Source organism: Micrasema longulum, unplaced genomic scaffold (assembly GCF_059751315.1).
Source record: "Micrasema longulum isolate JH-2025_06_02 unplaced genomic scaffold, ASM5975131v1 h1tg001017l, whole genome shotgun sequence".
Taxonomy (NCBI): Eukaryota; Metazoa; Arthropoda; class Insecta; order Trichoptera; family Brachycentridae; genus Micrasema; species Micrasema longulum.
The window spans coordinates 63,751-78,723 of NW_028278205.1; the positions used below are offsets into that span (position 1 = coordinate 63,751).

The window sequence follows — 14,973 nt, forward strand, 5'->3', positions numbered from 1 at the left end:
CTGCAAAAAAATGAATAACTCTTTCGAGTATGTAAAACGCCTTCCCTGCGTACGCCCATATTTTAATATTATAATATTTTTTTGTTACGTTTGGCCATCCCTAATATCTGGCTATCCTAGGCCTAGACCTACTTGGCCTTAGGGCAAATTCGCCACTGGATATTTAGAAGATCTAAGTAGGAATAACAGCCTCCTAAAAGTTTATACCATCTTACTCAGAAATTTTCCCATAAAAAAAATCATTTCAAAGGTTTAGAGAAGATAGAAGAGATGATATAGTGTGATGAATGTTTTCATATTTAGAACATAAAAAAATATTACTTGTTATTATAATTATAATTCAGTGCCTTATGCACTCTTGAGTATGGCTAAAGAGATCACTATAATGATGACATAAGCATAAGGCATAGAATAAAAATAATTGAATGCCATAAGGTATATAATATTTTGAGTATGTCCAAACCTTAGTAGACAAATACTGGAATTTAACCATCTTAGGATTTTATCGAAAGCGATCGATATCTCAACAGAGAGGAAGGAAACAAATAACCAAGATGAAGGAAAAATTGAATTATTGGGGAATGTGGAAATAAGGTACCTACATATAATGTAAGTTTATATTTTTGTTTTTACTTCTAGAAGATAAAGGAGAAGAGAGGAAGAAAGGGGCAATTTTTAAAAGATGACAATATGACTACCATATTTCAACTAAATCATTTATAAAGAAGAATCAAATCTTTATCAAATCAATATTTACCGAGAGTGATAGCTTTGGCAAGCTAAGGAATTTTTTAATTCAGTAAAAAATAAAACGTAGGTACCTGATGATGGAATTTTAAAACTAAGTTTTCTGAATGAAAATAATTAATGATTGAATTATTGAAAATGTTAAAACCTTTTACATAGGTTTTGCCGATCAAACCATGATCAAACATTAATAAATATACCATCTCCGCCCACTCCAATCGAAATCAAAATAAAATTTAACAAATATTCCTATCGTAAAAGTACCTACTTTAAACTCATTTACTTCCCTAAATCAACTAAAACCGTTTAAAACCTATAAAACGCATAAGTATTATGTACTTATAAGTATGAGTATATACATGTTATAATTAATTGAATTATTTATCAATCAGACATAATTTAAGTTCAAGTTCAGCGTTTACGTGGCCTAGTAAATTCAAACGTCAAATCGTGGTCAATCCATAAATGGCCGACCAGTGACATTAGCTAACAAACAAGAAAGCTCAAAATAACTTAGTGAAATATAAGGCGTTTATTGTTTTGTGGAGTGAAAATGAGCGTTATTAAATGTCTTCATCCTTATATTGAGTTTTTCGGATAGTTAAATTATTCCATTATACATAAGGGTGTATTTATATTATTGAGTTTAGCGTCTTTTAACTTGTAACCTACGATTAGCAGGTACATTACCTTTTGACCTTATTTTACTCAAAAACGATCCTTATCTCATCAAAGTTCATTCGCGTAATTTGTGCGCTATTTTCTTATCTAGTTTAAATACTACTCATCATTACTCTGACAGTTTTATAATTTAATAAATTACATTTTTGTTTTGTTTACATTGTTGTCTACTCATAACTATCCTAAATATTTACATCCGCCTAACGTTGCAGTTATCGTAAAAATATTTTACATGTGGGTACTAGTTGACTTTTTTTGTTAATAGGCAAAAATAGTCGAGTGAAAATCTGGAAAATGGATTTATGTATAAATATATTCGCACTTGCTTTCTAGTATGTGCCAGTCGTGCCAGTGACACACATTAGTGCATACTTCTGAGAAATTAGATGGAGCTGAAGGTTTGGGTCGAAGGAATACAAAGGATAGTCTGTGGAGTTACAGAAGTCACAACCTGCCAGGTTTGTCAATTTGTTTATTTATTTTCAAGATATCTGGTTTCAATTTTAACGAATGCAGAATCCTATTTTTAGGTTAGTGGAACATCAATGGAATTTTTCCTTTTACCACACAGTTTTAGCATTATATCTGTAATATTGTGGTGGCTATAGCATTCTATTAATCATAAATCTAATTTTTGATTAATAGAATGCTATAGCCACCTTTTCAAATTAGTACCTACCATTGTTAGTTATTTCGGTTGAATATTTTTTACTTCCTAACTCTCCTAATTAATTTTAGAAATCTATTTATTTACTGCTTATCATTGTTTACAGGATGTAGTGTTTGCTTTAGCTCACGCCACTGGTAAAGTTGGTCGCTTTACACTTATTGAGCGTTGGAGAAGTAATGAAAGACTTTTAGCACCTCATGAATTTCCGCTAAAGGTAAATTACAAAATGAATCTCTATATTTATTTATATTTTATTTCAGAGTATTGTTGCTGCTAAATGTTTTTTAAATGAGCAATATTGTATATCGTTTTTGTTTCGTTTCCAGATTTTAATGAAATGGGGAGAATATTCCAATGATGTCCAGTTTATTCTCCAACGATCCGATTCTATAAATACAAAGTCCAACCACCAACAACAAGGCGGTATTGGCTCTCCAATTAATTACAGCAATTTAGGCTTAAAATCGCCTCCAGGAAATGCAACACGGTAAAATAAATAAATTATTATTTTAATTATATTTTTTTTTGACATAAATTGGGTAATGGGTAACTGGTTAATGTAATATATTTGCAAAGATGAAATTTTCTACGGTACTGCAAGCGTGTATAAAGTATTACAAACAGTGAGAAATCCTCCGTATAAAGTAAACTAACAATGTTTTGAGTATGTCCAAATGTTTATAGACAGGCTGGATTTCCTCCCTAGGGAGTTATTTGGAACTAAATTTGTTGAAACAGATAGGGAAAACATTTTTGAGAAGGGATTTTCAGGGCCTGTGGTGTGTAAAGTGGCCACTTAAACCAGCTAATGACAAGTCATAAGCCCTGTAAATGCCTAGACTTCCATATTCCCTTCTCAAAAATGTTTTCCATCTCTGTTGCAACAAATTGAGATCTAAGGTAAACTATTTTGCAAAAGTAACAATTTCATATTTTTAATGTTTGAAATTTAAATTTACGTTTGTATGTATAGGTAACGCAGCCTAAATTGAGGCGATCACAGTACCCTTACAAGTATAGATTTTAAATACAGAGTGATTCTTTTCTCTCCATATTATATTTTTTTCTTGAATATTTAATTTTAAATATTTTTTCTTTTATTTTAAATAAATGCACGAAGGCGATTTACAAAAAAAAAATACAAAATGAAGTAAACATACAAAAATATTAATGTGTTTATTTATTTAATTCAGAAGTATTCATGTTTATTTATTTATCTTATAAAATTTGTAATATGTAATACAATGAAACATTTTATAGTAACACGTCGGATACTATTTATCTTAATGTTAGGTTGTTTATTGGTATTGGTGGTTGATTATTGAATTCTTTGTAAGGATTAGGATTATTACCATAATGTTTGCCTCGTTATCAAAATCTAATAATACTGAATAGGCGGGAAAACCTTTAATTAACATTCGACCCATACGTCTAGTAATTAGTAATAAAAATTAGTATAATGTCATAATAAAGTAAACACCTATACCATAGCGAACGGATCATTCTCAAGCGTGCTCATAAGTTGAAACAGCGGGAAAAACTAATAGTTAATGATAAAGAGATTAGCAAATAGATAATTTGGACATACAAAACATATTTACTGCGTTTTCTGAAAAAACTAAATAAATATAAATTTGAAGCTAAATAAATGACAAATTAAAATCATCATTAGTAAAGCGTCTGTATACCTACTAAAAACAAAAGTATAAGATAAAAACCTTTGTTACTCATGAGATATCTATTAAAACTAATTTATTTACCCCAATATCATAAAATGGTATAAAAATAATATGTTTAGTTTTCTAGCAGATAAAACGAAAAGCACCAAAATAATATATATAATACGGTATAGTGGTTAACGTGTTTGGTTGCCGTGCATGGGGTTTACCCCAACCAAATCACTCTGAATAAATATTTCACGTTTACGTGAAATATTTATTCAGAGTGATTTTACACAGCAATGTTTCGTATTAATGCGGATATAATTAATGTGTATTCTTATATTTATTTATTATTTAGTTTTAATTCATATTTTGTCTTTTTATTCTATGTTTTATATTATTTTTAATGCATACACCAAAATACTTAATTTTTTATTATTTACTATGAATCAGCACCAAAATAAAACTAGATCTACTTGTATTCACTGGAATTGCTACCGCAGCATAACCGTTCGCTATTATTACTATTTTATTTTATTATTATTTTGTCATTGTATCTCTCAGTAAATTATATGAAAAAAGGGTTTTTTTTTTTTTTAATAAATTCAAAAGTCACCTGTACCTGAGTTACAATTACTCTAATCATGTCATAAATCATACCTGGAAATACGGGCCATTTCACACAGCTGTAAAATCCGCACAGTACAATAATATAACCAAAGGTGGGTTGATATTTATAGAATTCTAGTTATTTTTTTTAATTACATTTATTTATTTAATGTCAGGCAAACGCAATAAGGTGACTAATCTCCACTTGATTTACTTTTGCAGGATTTTCACCTAAGAGTAGCCCCTGAATTAATTTTAAATAAATACAACATAATATAATCAATCCATCCTAATTTTACTGTGGATTTGGACGATTCGTGTTAATGGGGCCTACGCGTTCAATAAACACACACAATTGTATCTTTTGGAACCTGTAGAGACACACTAATACTTAGGCTGTTTGAAAACGAAGTTGTTTTATTTATTTTGTTATAATGAATAACCACAAAGTTACTGCTTTAAATATAAAATATTGGAAGCAAATTTAAAATCAACATTACAAAGCACATGGCGACTCTACACTAACTAAACGAGAAAACATGACTATGACCTTATATGTTTTTATAACCCTAACAGTTTAAACTCAAAACGCCGGACTTCTGAGTTTTGAGAGTAACTGCTTTAGGAGAATATTAGGCATAAGTGGGTTCGATTTCATAACTAACATTGAAGTCCGAGAACGTACGCAGCAACCTCATATAACAATGCGCACAGCGTAAAAAATAGGTATAATTTTAAGAAAATATGCCCATGTAGTTGTGATGTTGTTGTGTGAATATAAAAAAAAAAAAAATCTCTTATTTGATTATAGTTGTTTTTCATTTTTCCTCCTGACACCGATTTTCGGTTGATTGAGTTGGCAACCCTACTCACAAGTGATATCTTAAATCGGCCAATTACAGGTCATAAACATATCCATATTCCCCTTTCAAAAAGATTTAACTAACTAAAAATACAAATAATTAGTTATGGTGCATATAATTTGTACTCTGGGGTTTCTGAGCCATTTATTTTCTTCTTATTATTCAATTGCCCAATCTTGTTGTAACCTTGTGTAAACAAGACCCTGCTTACAGACTATAGAAGTGAAAGTAGAAACACAATTATTTTCCGTTATGCTAACTATTTACTATTGAGATACAAATTGCATTCTTATGAATCATTGATATAAAAGGACACCTTATCTACATTATTTACTATGCATTTAATATTTTTATAATCATAAAACTAATATACAACATACCTTACTTAAGGGTTTAAACCCTACAATTGAACTGAATGAAAAAAAAGCCAGTTGTGTAATGTAATGTATTTATTTAGATAGTTGTAAAAATAAACTTAAATAATATAGTTACAATTTACATTATAATTAATATGTATTATAAAACAATAATTTTACTTACTATATTACAAGTTAATCAATTCAGATACATTATGTTTCCTAATTTTTTCATATTTCTCATTCTTCTTCTGATTATTTTAGCAACTTTGTGTGAGTCATCTCACTGTTTTTTGAAGTTCACACAGGGGTTGTTTATACCATTATTTGTTAGTTTTCTTAAATATTATGTGTATTTTTTAGTTAAAAAAAAAAGAAATATATATTTACATAAATTGTGATGATAAAAATAGAAAATAAAATTGCACTCGTGAACATACAAGACGATGACATAACAGTAACCAAAAATACTGACACACAAATATAATACCAGACAATAACAACACTACCACATTAAAAAGCAAGGACAAATGCAGGGCAATCAAAAATACTATACAATGGACATAAATACTACAATAACTTACCTAACTACTTTAAAAATAATACTGGAGACTATTTAAAAATCAGCATTAAGGACCACATGATGACTACACGAAGCAGATGAGACATAACATAATTTGACATGTATTAAAATAAGCTAATATAACCTTAACAGGTTTTTAAAAAAGTTACAAATAAAAATAAAAAAAACAAATAAAAAATATGAATCACTAACTATTTTCGTTTAACGTAACTTTGTTTGGCAGAGCTAAGATCGTCAATGTTAATTTCCACTGAAGCTGATGCTACACTTAAAGAGTTTTCTAATGCTAGAGAATATAATATGAACTCAGATGCTTGATTTTTCAAATTATTTTTTTATATGTTTTCCATTATGAATTCACGTCTAGTAACAGTTTGATATGCCAGGCTTATTTGGGAGAAATATTTCTCCTTTTCTGGACACGGTATTTCAGCTGCGCTCTCGAAATTTTCCTTTTAGCGGTTTAAGGTACACTAAAAGTAAAAATGTTTATTCATAATTATGATCCGGCTTCGTGGGCCCCAAGTTGATACCCGGCCCCGCGTTGGCCACCCATATTCTAGGTTTTAAAATTCAACAGTTTTCTACAAACGTAGTAAACTATTTAGGTGTGTAGAATGAAATTACCCTAAGACAATAAACCTGCTTTAATATAATATGTATAAATGAACTTTTATATATGTATAAAATAAAACATTTGGAGAAACTGGAAATATTCTTATTAAAAATACTTATTGAATTTCAGTTCTGGAAGCAGTCAATCAGGGGGCAGTAGTGATCTCGCAACACACGGGCTAGAGAGGTCCAAAGATGGACGGAAAAGTCTCACTCACAGGTATGGTATTAAAGAGTCGACTATTCCCTAACTGGTATCTTTATAATACATAATTTATTATGTTCAACCTCTTCACTATTTTATTTAATATTTATACAAGTATAGTAAAAACCTGATTAGAAAAGTACAAAAGTAACTACATAATAAATTTCTCTTTTCTACATTAAGTCAGTCTAGTTTGATTCAGTCTTCAACTAGTAATGTCGTTACTTTTATATTGTTACAAGCGTAATAAGATTATTTAATGTAAAGTGGGTTGTGATTGTGTTGGAGACTGTATCAGATGTCCTTTTGCTGAACACATTGGCCAAAAACTGTATTTGCATGAATCGTAGGAATACATTATGCGTTTTCTTGTGTTTTTTTTCCTGTCGATATGTCTGAAAAAATACGAATGGATTACATGGCGGTGATTCTTGTAGTTTACTTGTTGGTTGTGATATTGTTGGTTTATTGTTTCTTGTTTAATGTGTTTAACAGCAGTGCCAATGGTTGGCTCAATAACGGGCAAGACACGTTGGTACAGATGCAGAGTGACACTATGAACAACGCACAGCCAATGGTAATGGGAAGTGTGATACACTCCGGGAACCACCCGGTGGGTGTGGTCAGGGGTGTCCCCCAGAGTAAGACCTCTCCGGTTCACCAGAATAGAAAGGATGTGCCTCCCTACAGGTAAAAAATATTTAAATTTATCAATTTACAATGTTTTCAGTATGTCGAAGTTTATTTAGACACGATAAATGATTATATATATTTTTTTGTAATAAGTGTTACACAAGTTTATTCTGTAAAAAGAATTCCATCTTAATGTGACATTAAATTCTCCTTAACATTCTCTTGTCTGTATTGATCATGTTTCCTTACTCCTCCTCTAGACTCAGACCCATATATATGTCAACACAGTAGATAAGTGGAATACCAACCCACGAATCCTACTTTAGTTGTTTATTTTAGAGTTAGACTTTATGATTACATTTGAAAGAGTAGGTATTCTGTTTTCATAATGTTAGTTTTGTATCACCCGTCGATGAGAGGAGTGCTCTTCCCAAACTAAAGTTAGTTCTTTAAATAGATAAATATGTGTAACACTAATAACAAACTATTTATTTTGTATTATTTATTGTTTCAGCATTTACTTTGTTGAAAAACATTTTGAATTGATTTAAAATGAAACACTTTGTAATTTTTACCACATAAAATTTTAATATATTATAACACAACTTTCACTCAGGTATTCTGAATATAGTTTATATTAACACCTGATGATGGGTAATTCAATTCAAACTATTTTATAATAATTAATCACTTTACACACCGAGTAGCATTCATTGTTCTGCTCACGTTTTACCATCCGTTTTTTTTTTTTAATTCTTCATCGTATAGCAGGAATCAATTTTAAGAAGACAAAAACATGAAAATGAGAAAAGAAACTAAATAAAATTAAGAGGTCTAGACCCAGGCCTGTCAGACATGGAATCGATTTAGGAACCATAGTCAGGAAGTCCGTTGGATGGTAGCGTCTTGCTGGGCAATCCTTGACAATATGCTGATGGTTTGGCTTTCGGCACAACAGTTATAAACCGGTGAGGGTATTTTCCCCCGTTTGTGCATCATGTCCCCACATCTCCCAGTGCCGCACTTGACCCTGTTAAGGCAAAAGAAAATATTTAATTTGAATTACTTTTGTTTTCACAGGGACCCCCCTCCTCCATACCGTTCTCCCCCGCCAGCAAACATCAAGCCAGGGGTGGGTGCTCCTGGCCCAGGCAGTCCCCCGCCGGACACTATGAGCAGCGAGGCGGTGGCCTACAGCCAACAGTACCGAGATCTGGTGTCCCTCGTCAACTACCAGCGGGAGAAACTATCCAATCAACAGGCGGATCTAACAAAGGTAGGTAACTCACTTTTCAAATATGTATTTTTCTCACTTTTTCGGGCACAGTGGTTAGGGGGAAGCATATGTCATCAGGATCCGTCTTCCAAAGAAAGATGCTGCTTACTCCGATTCCTGGAAAGTTGAAACATTTGTCTTATGAACTATTCAGAAATAACCATTTCAATTAAGTTATCCTTAATAAGGTAGTTTAGTTTTTCTCACCAAGTGGATTACGAAAACAAATCTGGTATTTTAATTCAGCTCTGTTTTTTCTTAGTGTATGTACATAATCATAAAATATTAAATTAATATTGTAGCATCATATAACAAATTCTATAGTTTAGCCATTGTCACGTTTATCTTATTACATTAGTTTATTCTTTTTATTTACATTAGGGCAAGAAAATGTATTAATAATATTGCGTAGAAATAATGCTTTTATAAATTGTAATATAACTGTGCAATCTGTGTAAAAACTAAGTAAACCGTGTAATATAAATCTAATGCTTTTATAATATAAAATTGAATAGATTTTTTTTTTCTTTTTTAAAAAGTTAAAATCAAAAATTATGCCCTGTTGTCTTTCATACGAGGATGATTTTAGATAAGTAATATTTAAATAATGCTTAGTTAGATTTTGTAACAAAAGTAGCTTTACCCATAGAGAAATTTTAGTAATACACCAGACACCGTATTCTATTAAAATGCTCTCTTTTTAGTATGATGCGGAAATAGGGTTCTGGGAATCCAAAGGCAGAGAACAGCAGCACCAAGTGGAGATGATACAACAACAGATTAACTCCAGCGATACTCAGCTCAGGATAAGCACAGACCAGGTTCATTATCATTACATATATAACGTATTTATATTATTAGACCGAAAGAATATGGTATTTATTCTTTCTGATCGTGGTTTATCACTTGACTCTTGTCAGGAGATAACACTTTCCATTCCTCGACATACCACATCATTCTTCAGCAATTCTTTTTCTGTTCAAGGTGCCAGACTTTAGAATGAGCTACCTTTTCGTATAAAAAAATCACCTTGAACATTATTATAGCGAGCGATGATTGCCAAAACATCATAACATATATATTACATAATATTTTACAGGAGAATACTTCTTCGTTTCAATTAACAAGGAATACATTTTGAGAATCAAACTCTGGTTTAGCTATTGGTTTTATTGATATCAGTAAATTTAATATTCGAAACAAAACTTGGTTCTCCAAAGTATATTCCTTAATAATTAAGAAGAAAAAATATTCTTCCGCAAAATATTGCTCTTAGGTTACGATATTTTCCGGTCTCTTTTCTAACTGATTACCTGATTCCTCTTTCCTCATCATATAGATAATGTGTATTACATAAGTATTTTTACTAGCAAGTTAATATGTGCAAGCACTATCTGCCAACTAATAAACAGCTGTAATTTGAAATTAAATGTCTGTATATTTTTTTATGAACAAATTTTAGCGAATTTTTATTTTGGTTGGCTGGAAGATATTGCTCTGACAATAAGCCCGGCAAATATCACTTATTTTAGTATTAGAAGTTTTAAATAAATAAGATAGGGAAAAGACTATTCATTCCAGGTTCAATGTTCACATTGAACTTAAAAGAAATAGTCTTTTCGCTACTGGTTTTGTTGGTTTTCCCATAAACAAAACATGGACAGTGGCGTTTTTGCTTTTAACCCCTTCATTTTCTTTTTTATACAATTTTATCATAGAGCATAATTTTTTATTTTTGTTTATGTCCCGACTTGTTAGAAAATTCCGTGTTAAGTCGGGACTCTTCTATATATAAATCAAAATCATTTATTAACAAATTCAAACAATATACAAAATAATCAAATCATTATACAAAATAATAATAGAAAAATAAAAATAATCAAAATTTATACATGTCGAAAAATGGAATGCAGAAAAGTTATATAATAATACATGGTAATATGTTATTAATAATATCATTGATTGTCTTTTTTGAATCCACTATGCCTGATTGTCTCTTTAATTTGGTTTTTAGGTTCAATCCTTGGCTTATATTGAAGATGAAGCTGATATAGCGAAGCAAGCGGAGAAAACTCTTAAGTCTGAACTGACTCTATTGAGATCTAAACTTGCCAACTGCGAAACGGAACTTTTACAGTGTAAGAATAAAATTAGGAAACTGGTTGATGATATTCAGTTTGAACAAAGGGCAGTCAACAGGAATCAAGATGCCAGGTAATTTATTTACATAGCTGAATATTCACACATACTAGTCACTAACTCAACTAATTTTATCGGGGTTAAGAAAAATAAATTAAATCCATTAAATTGGATGAGAAAAATCACAATAATCAAATATTCATGTGATCTTAACTAGTAATCTCTAATAATTATGTAATTTTACTAGAAACCCCTTAAATTAATTGACAAAAAGATAAGATGATTAACTTCCAATCACGAGTTTTTTAAACAGTGGAAATTATGTTAGAGAAAATTTACTTTATAAAATCTAACTGACCATACTGCAGTTTCAATGCATGTAATACTAGAAGGCTATAAATGTAATACAAAGTTGTTGACTCATTAAGTTACAAATAATCTAAATCAAAGTTTTCCTCAGAACTTTTAGTCAGCTTGTCGCTAAACTTAAGGTGGTTCAGTAAATGCATTCACAGTTTGGTCTTTAAACGGAGGTATATATGAACTTGATTTAAGTAGGTACTTTAAACTATTAACTACAAACTAAACATCTTGATAATGCCCTAATGGGAGAAACAGCTGTCCCCTAAGGGATAATCATGTTAAATCAATTAGATGTGTATTTATAATACCTACTTATTTTTTGTGTTATATTGTATCGTGGGTATACTGGCAAAAAACTTTAACTCGAAAATATGCGGATTTAACTTAATGATGCAGTTTTGTAAAATTTTTAACGCTCTACAATCTGGAAAAATACACTAAGTCATATTAAATTTCATATATCTGTAGTTTTAAAATGAATTTAAGGTTAAGTCGTATACTGGTATTTTATTCAGGCTAAAAACTTTATATAACTAAATATTTACTTAATATAAAATTAAGAAACGGGAAAATTAAAAACGTGTTCTTAAATGAGCACTTAACATCTTACTATATTTAAATAAGATATAAAAGAGTAAAATTGGAACAAAACTTAAATGCTTGATTTCTCAAAACAGTGATTTGAGAGTTAAAGCTTTTTGCCAGTATACCCACGATATACAGTTGATCTTTAAAACTTCTCCACTTTACGTAGCAACAGAAGTTCAACGTTATTTTATTTCAGATGTAATTAGCACGAAATGGTTTCATTTTTCAGGCAACAATTGGAGCGTTCCCTGTTGGCTGAAGTAGAAAGATTGCAGAGTGAGATACAACAAGCTAAACATGCTACAGAAATGAATCATCTGACTGCCGATACATTAAAGAGAGAGGTGAACTAGAATTTATTTTTGTTTATTTATAAGTATGTACATTATAACAGTGGGTTTCTGGAACAAGTTGGTAGCTACAAATTTTCGAAAAGTGAGATCTCTTCATCAGTGGCATCAAATAATCATTGTTTAAAAGTAAATTGAAATATTTAGTATTTTTTACATAGAAAAAGGAATGTTTTATAATATTCTACTAGTGGTTTTTTAAAATTGTTATTTGGGATGAGCTTTTAACTTTAAAATTGCAATGTCTCTTTTCTTTCTTATTTTTCCACATCCGCTCTTAAGTGAAGCGTGTGGACATCACTAGATATCTCCAGGAGACCCTATTGCATCCTCCCGCGTCAATCCCGCGTCTCTTAGTTCCGCCGAGTAAAGCTGAAAGGAGAGAGAAAGAAATATATCGTAAATGTTTTTTTTAGAAAAATATTTTGTGTAAAAAATATCACATTTTAAATATTCAGGCTAATACGGGACATCTTTTTTGAGATACACTTTATTTGAAAATATTTATGTCAACAATTTCTTCATTCGAATAACAGAGATACATGCTATTTTGTATCGTGAAAAATATTAAATCATAATCTCAAATACAGAAAAAAATTACTCACTTTACATTCAAATTAAGGTGACTCTATTTATAATGTATTGTAAAATCTAATATGGATTTGAGTATGTACAACAGCGGCTAGAAGTGTTTTTCTATTTTCTCTGTAGCATAATATGAAGTTTCATTTTTATTTACCTTTAAATTATTATTTATTTAAAGAATAAAGAAGAAAATAAAAAAGAATGTTTCCACATTTTACATAATATTGTATAAGTACCTAATCATAATTGGTTTTATTTTAAAATCACTGCATGTTAATAATAAAAACATGAATAAAACTGATGCTCATAACAATTTTTTTATAGCAACTGGTTTCAAATTTTTATTTAATTTTTAATTGCAGTATTGAACAGGTTCAAAATTTTCATTCCATTTAAATAAATGTTATTTTGTCATAATTTCTTTATTTGTTTATTCTCATGTTTAGGTGGGTATGTTGGAAGCTGCGATATTAGACAAGAAGCGGCAGGTAGAACAGTTGGTGAACGAGATGAAGGAAGCTAACCTTCAAAGTCTATCCGGAACTACTGATGAAATACGTCACCTGCTGGAAGGTAATTTTTTACAATTCACGTGCTTTTAAAAATTGTTATAAGTTTTTTTTATGGGAAAAATACCAGGTTTAAGCATGTATCTATACCTACAAAATTCTGCCAAACACAATTTTTGTCCAGAATAGCACACCCGTTGATGTAAGTCCATAATACCAGGAAACCTCTCTTTTCAGGGTAATTTGCCTCTAATGGCAGTACAATTCTATAAGATACCTCTCTAAAAATTTTGAATATTTTTATTGAATTATCTTGTAATTGCAGGCTCGAGTAAGCCAGGAAGCACTAGAAGAATTATCGGATCTCCAAGACAACTGGAAAATGCTGTTCCGACAAATAAAAATCCTCACGGCGTTTGGGTCTGATCCCTCGGTGGTGGGAACAAAGTAACATATTTATTTTATTAACCCGTTATCTGATAGAGAGAAAATTAGATGTCCTAGAATCTATATTTCGAGAGCCATCTCTCCAATATATCGCATATATACCAATGAATATTTTTAGTTTTAGCATTAAACATATTATATCATTTAGAAATATGATTGTTAGATTTACCGCGCACTCCGTTAAAAAAAGAAACCGTTGATTTTGCTGTTCATAGTGGGATTATTATTGTACTTAACGAGTTGTAGGTATTTAGTGTTAATTAGCAGTGCCATTTTCTACTGTTTGAATAGTTATTTATAGATTTGTAATGAATCTAATTTTATGACTCATGAATTAAATACACATTAAAATATTCATGTACACATTACGTGTCATTTAAAAAAGTTAAGCTAGTAGATTTTGCTTTTTGTTCTGGCTGCATTAGTTTTTAAATTGACCAGTAAAAACGAAGACTTTATGGTTAATATTACAGAAATTATCAGATCTAAATAGAATTTAACAAATTGAAAAAATATATATTTCCACTTCTATTTGTAAACTAAATTTCTGTGCGAATAAATATGATAAGATTATTTTATAATCTTCGATAAATGTGCCTACTTTACTTGAGTCTTAGGCTTGTGTAATCTTAATGCTTTTATCATTTATTTTAATAAATTTTAATGAGCATGTACCAATACTTAATATATATAACTTTTTATAGCAGAAACATTAAAAATGCATATCTTTATAAACTTACCTTCTAAGTAATATTGTATCAATTTAGTACAAATTCAAATTTATTTATTTTTTGATTAATGAACCTGCAGATTGACAATAGGCCTTACCCTACTAAATTTATGATCATCTTACTGATAAACGATTTGTAATCAAACAGTAGATTTATGTAAAGTTTATTTAAAACCGTGTCCATTCAAAAGATAACATCAATGATGAAAACTTTTAGGTGTACATATTTCTACAGGTATTTTAGACGAGAATACATATTCTATAGTTCCAGGACTGGCGACTGAAACGTAAAACTGATCATTTTACCTTCATAAAACAAAAATGGTTGAAATATGTTGTGATTGATGTACCATGCAGTGCCCT

At 30.2% G+C, this 14,973-nt stretch overlaps 1 protein-coding gene and 1 long non-coding RNA gene across 3 annotated transcripts; one reads left to right on the top strand and one right to left on the bottom strand.

Annotated features, from left to right (window-relative positions):
- The first annotated feature begins 639 nt into the window (after positions 1-639).
- Positions 640-14,073, top strand: LOC148277535 (ras association domain-containing protein 8-like). 2 transcript variants are annotated; one of them, XM_088232760.1, is made up of 12 exons: positions 640-813; positions 1,762-1,886; positions 2,202-2,312; positions 2,425-2,585; positions 6,916-7,005; positions 7,486-7,680; positions 8,704-8,899; positions 9,604-9,720; positions 10,914-11,113; positions 12,219-12,333; positions 13,371-13,497; positions 13,759-14,073. In XM_088232760.1, the coding sequence occupies exons 2-12, from the start codon at positions 1,815-1,817 to the stop codon at positions 13,857-13,859; spliced, it is 1,485 nt and encodes a 494-aa protein (XP_088088886.1). In that variant the 5' UTR covers positions 640-813; positions 1,762-1,814; the 3' UTR covers positions 13,860-14,073. The 2 variants fall into 2 exon arrangements, with proteins under 2 accessions (XP_088088886.1, XP_088088885.1); XM_088232759.1 differs by lacking the exon at positions 640-813 and adding an exon at positions 1,215-1,428.
- LOC148277536 (uncharacterized) lies at positions 8,542-9,654 on the bottom strand. The gene is made up of 3 exons (XR_015823442.1): positions 9,543-9,654; positions 8,913-9,016; positions 8,542-8,653 (listed from the first exon to the last, which is right to left on the bottom strand). It is a non-coding gene; the product is annotated as an uncharacterized LOC148277536 (long non-coding RNA).
- Positions 14,074-14,973: the final 900 nt, after the last annotated feature.